Below are 4,204 nucleotides of genomic sequence, written 5' to 3'. Positions count from 1 at the left end.
GGTGGCTAAACCCTAGGTCGCAGAAAGAACCGCTCTGATACTATGAAGGCAATAATAGTTGTATTGATTCTAGATTAATATTGCGTGATTACATTGAGAGCCCCTTGGACTGATTATATAGTAATAAAAGACTTGGGGACTAAAAAGCCTACTAGAGATAGAATCCTAAACTACCAAATATAGCAAACCGTGTCCTACTCTAATACCTAATTGTGGTATACTCTAACATATCTGAATTGACCAGATGTGTGACGCGGTGGATGAATTTGAAGAGCAGAGGGTCAAGTGAATGATCATGGGCAATTCTCTGCATATATATTTTAGATCGATAGTGAGCTTGTATTTGGAAAATGCAACAATTGAAAGTGTGATATCTCTCAAAAAGTAGTTAAAGCAGTAATACCTCGTTTTGCTCAAATTCTGTCCAGGTTTCAGTTAATCGATTTGCTCTGTAAGAAGTTAGCAAAAAGCTTCAATATACCACTTGAATGAAAGTTCTCCTACACGGCCATATATCCTAATATGTACTAATTGCAGATAGGCTTAGATCTAAAATTCAGAACTCGCGAGCTAACAAGTAGCTCGCAACTCGACCTGGCTTGACTCAAACTCCGCGTGAAAGAAGCCGAGCCGAGTTTCAGGTTCAGACTAAACTAGCCGAGTTTACCAGGTACTCGTTTAGCTTGTTTAGCGTACCACACTACCGTCTGGCTGCTGTCGCGTATAAACAAGATTAAACTGCGCCTAAGTCAAGTCCCGTTATTTCCCCATCGTTTCGCGATGAATCAGCAACCAGTTTATTATAACCCTTGTGACCGCAGCATTGATTTCCATGTAGTTGCGCTCGCAAGAATCGGCTTATAATAGTTCGCTTGAAACTTTTATACACGATTATAGAAACCATGCCGCGAGCAGCGACGGTCAGCTAGCCTGCAGATGCACACACGCACCAATGGCTCAGTTTCCCCCGGTCTTCTTCCCCCGCTTCGTTCCTCCCGCGCCGCCGTGGTTTTCATTTCGTCCGTCGCCGCGGCCGCCACCACCACCACCATCCAGTTATAAGCCACCGTCACGAGGCAGGATCATCGCCGGCGTCGTCATCTTCATCGTGGCCTCCATGCTCCTGTACATCATCGTGTGCACCATCCGCAGGGCACAACGCAACAGCCGCGCTCGCGCTGCGGCCGCTGCCGCCGCCGCTGGGCCGGAGACCCCGTCGGAGATGAGTAGCAGCAGCGTGCGCGTGGATGAGCAGCCGCTCCACCGGGCCTGCGTCGCCAGCCCGACGGCCGGTCTCCCGATGTTCACGTACAGCCAGTCTCTCAAGCACAACGTGACGGGGCCGGGCGAGGAGGCGGCGACGTGCTCGGTGTGCCTGGGCGCGCTGCAGCTCGGGGAGACGGTGCGGCTGCTGCCGGTGTGCCTGCACCTGTACCACGCCGAGTGCATCGACCCGTGGCTGGACGCGCACTCGACCTGCCCGATCTGCCGCTCGGACACTGACCCGACGATCGGCGTCGGCCGGGTACCGCCGGTTTAGATTCTTTTTGCGGTATAGACGTGCTGCTTTAGGTACGTATTTAGTTTTCGTACTGAATATAACTGTACATACTGACGACTGTAAAATCTTTATGGATGTATTTGCTTGCGGTGTATTTGAAAATGATGTGGGACGGCCACAGTGTGCAAGATGTAGTTGTCTTGCTTGTGTATGTGGACACCGTGTGAGGACCATTTTCAAAAAATGGAATTGCGAGAACGAAGCTCGTGTTCAGTGGATTCCTGCAACGTCGGACTTACTTCGCGATTTATGCACCTGAATTGCAAGTTGGGTGCAATTAAGATTTTTTAGTCGTAGTGGAGTTGGAATTGAAATTTTCTTAGTTGCAAATAAGGTTGCAACTAAAAAAATGCCTCTAAATTATTGGATTTGGTTCGTGATCCATGCTAACGGTGAGTTGCAACTAAGATTCGATGATGCTATTCTAAAGAGAACGCATCTAGTTATTAGTTAACTAGTCACACCCTTTAAAAGAAATACTTATATATGCATTTTATATTGCGTGCCGTGTGTGCGTGCAATTTGGGCTCTGTTCTCGATGTTTCTAAAATATATTCTACATCTCAAAACAAGGTGAACTTCTACCACCGATTAAAACTACCTTTGTGTCTAAGTATAATATACTTTGGAGTTCAAATTGAACCCGTGTAGTAACTCTGGTCTAAATATTTTGCCTAAATCTACGATAATCAACTTGAATCGGAAGAAGTACTAGATTTGGAAAACAGAGGGAGCATTATCATACCTCCTTAAGCGTTCTTGCAGTGTTCGTGATTACCTGTTGAGAGCCTTGGACTTATTATTATTGATGTAACTCTTGGATTGGATCGGCAGTGTGCAACTCATTTATGTAGAGACCGAGTGTAATTTTTAGCTTCATAAGTAATAGAGCACTCTTTATCGGGAAAACAAAGGTATATACCCTTGAAGAATAAGGGTGTTCACCCAACTTTCCAATCATGTCGTAACTATGAGATTACCCTAACTAGTGCGGTGAAAGAAACACATACCTGATTGTACGGATATTTTGAAAAGCTGTAGTTAAATAAGATGCCTCGACATAAAGGCTCTAATACCTTGCCAAAGAGTAAGTCCTTTCTAGAAGCCATCGACAAATCCCAAGACTTAGTTTGTTGATGGTTTTGTGCATCAATTGATGCAGAGGAGAGGGACGTCCACTTCAAAAAAAAAAAATCATCTCGTTACATGGAAGGCCAAATTTGTACAGGATATGTTTTGGCTGCAGTATAGAATTAAGACCAAGCATAAAGATAGTCTTCTCAGTTGGCTTAAGTCCTTACCTTAGAGACTTTTCTTGTTTTTTTCTAGTCTAGTCTTTTTTAGTTTTAGGCCTCTTTTTCTGTACATAATCCCTTTTTATATAATTTAATAAATTTTGCTGTGGGGCTTTTTGCCTCACAGTCTTGCTTCAAAAAAAAAAATCATCTCGGTAGACAAACGTGGGTTAAGCCACAATGTCGTTACATTATCCAACTAGATCAATTCAGACTCCTAGCCTCATCTCTGCTGCATTGGACAACTCACAACACGATCCTAAGATCAGCGGAACCTCTATCGTCTGCACTCCTATGTGCGGTGCAGCTTCTTCACCTGAGGTTTCTATAGATGTTATTAAGATATAAAGGGTGAAGCTAGACAAGATGACTTTGAAGAACTTTGTATTAACTTTTTTTATTTATCAAATGTCTTTGTTGTGTACGTAGGTGTCAGTTTCTTGGATCTGATATACTATATAGTCGATTAATAAAGTAGAATTATTTGCTCGGTAAAATACCTTTAGTTTTGCGGGTAAAATACCTACTATTATTTAAGAAAACACGCTTTTGCTCAGCATCAACCAACTGGATCATATAACTACTCATTCTACTATCAAATAAGCTGCACCATGCATATCCACATGAACAACCTTGACAACTTCAGGTTACACACCAGCGTCCAGTTGCTGTCGCGTACAAATGCCCCCCGTTGCCCCTTCATCAGACCCGCATCTAGCTATGAAACAGCAGTCGGTTAATTAACCTCCTTTGACCCCAGCGTTGGCTTGAAGGTCGTTGCTTTGATCCGCTTATAGTTTGCATCAACATGTACCACAAATCATACCCAGGTTGCGGTTGCACACGACGGACCGATGGCTCAATTGCCCCCGGTCTTCCCCGGCATTTCTCCTCCTCCACCGAGCTGGTTATTCCCTCCTTCTCTGCCCCTGCGGCCACCGCCACCACCACTGCCCATTCATAAACCATCGACTTCTCAGGGCCAGATCGTCGTCAACATCATCGTCACCCTCTTGACGTTCTTGGTCGTATTCACAGCCGCGTGGGCTCTCTGCAGGGAGTACCGCCAGCGTCTCGCTCGGGCCACGGCTGCCGCCGCACACACGGGGGAGCGGCCGCTTCGCCAGGCCAACCCGATGGCCCAAAGTTCACGTACAGCCGATCCGTGAAGCACAACTTAGCGGGCGGAGGGGAGGAGGCGGCCACCTGCTCCGTCTGCCTCGGGGAGTTCCAGCTCGGGGAAACGGTGCGGCTGCTGCCGGTTTGCCTGCACCTCTACCACGCCGAATGCATCGACCCGTGGCTGCACGCGCACTCGATGTGCCCGCTCTGCCGCTCCGACATTGAT

General features: G+C 46.4%; 1 protein-coding gene across 1 annotated transcript; it reads left to right on the top strand.

The window, feature by feature from the left end:
- The first annotated feature begins 914 nt into the window (after positions 1–914).
- LOC127312126 (RING-H2 finger protein ATL57-like) lies at positions 915–1,557 on the top strand. The gene has a single exon (XM_051342581.2). It carries the CDS (start codon positions 953–955, stop codon positions 1,538–1,540), a length of 588 nt encoding a protein of 195 aa, XP_051198541.1. The 5' UTR covers positions 915–952; the 3' UTR covers positions 1,541–1,557.
- Positions 1,558–4,204: the final 2,647 nt, after the last annotated feature.

The sequence above is a fragment of the Lolium perenne genome, chromosome 7 (genome assembly GCF_019359855.2).
Source record: "Lolium perenne isolate Kyuss_39 chromosome 7, Kyuss_2.0, whole genome shotgun sequence".
NCBI lineage: Eukaryota > Viridiplantae > Streptophyta > Magnoliopsida > Poales > Poaceae > Lolium > Lolium perenne.
The sequence above is the reverse complement of the archived record's forward strand: the minus strand, read 5'-3'. Positions and strand labels throughout refer to the sequence as shown.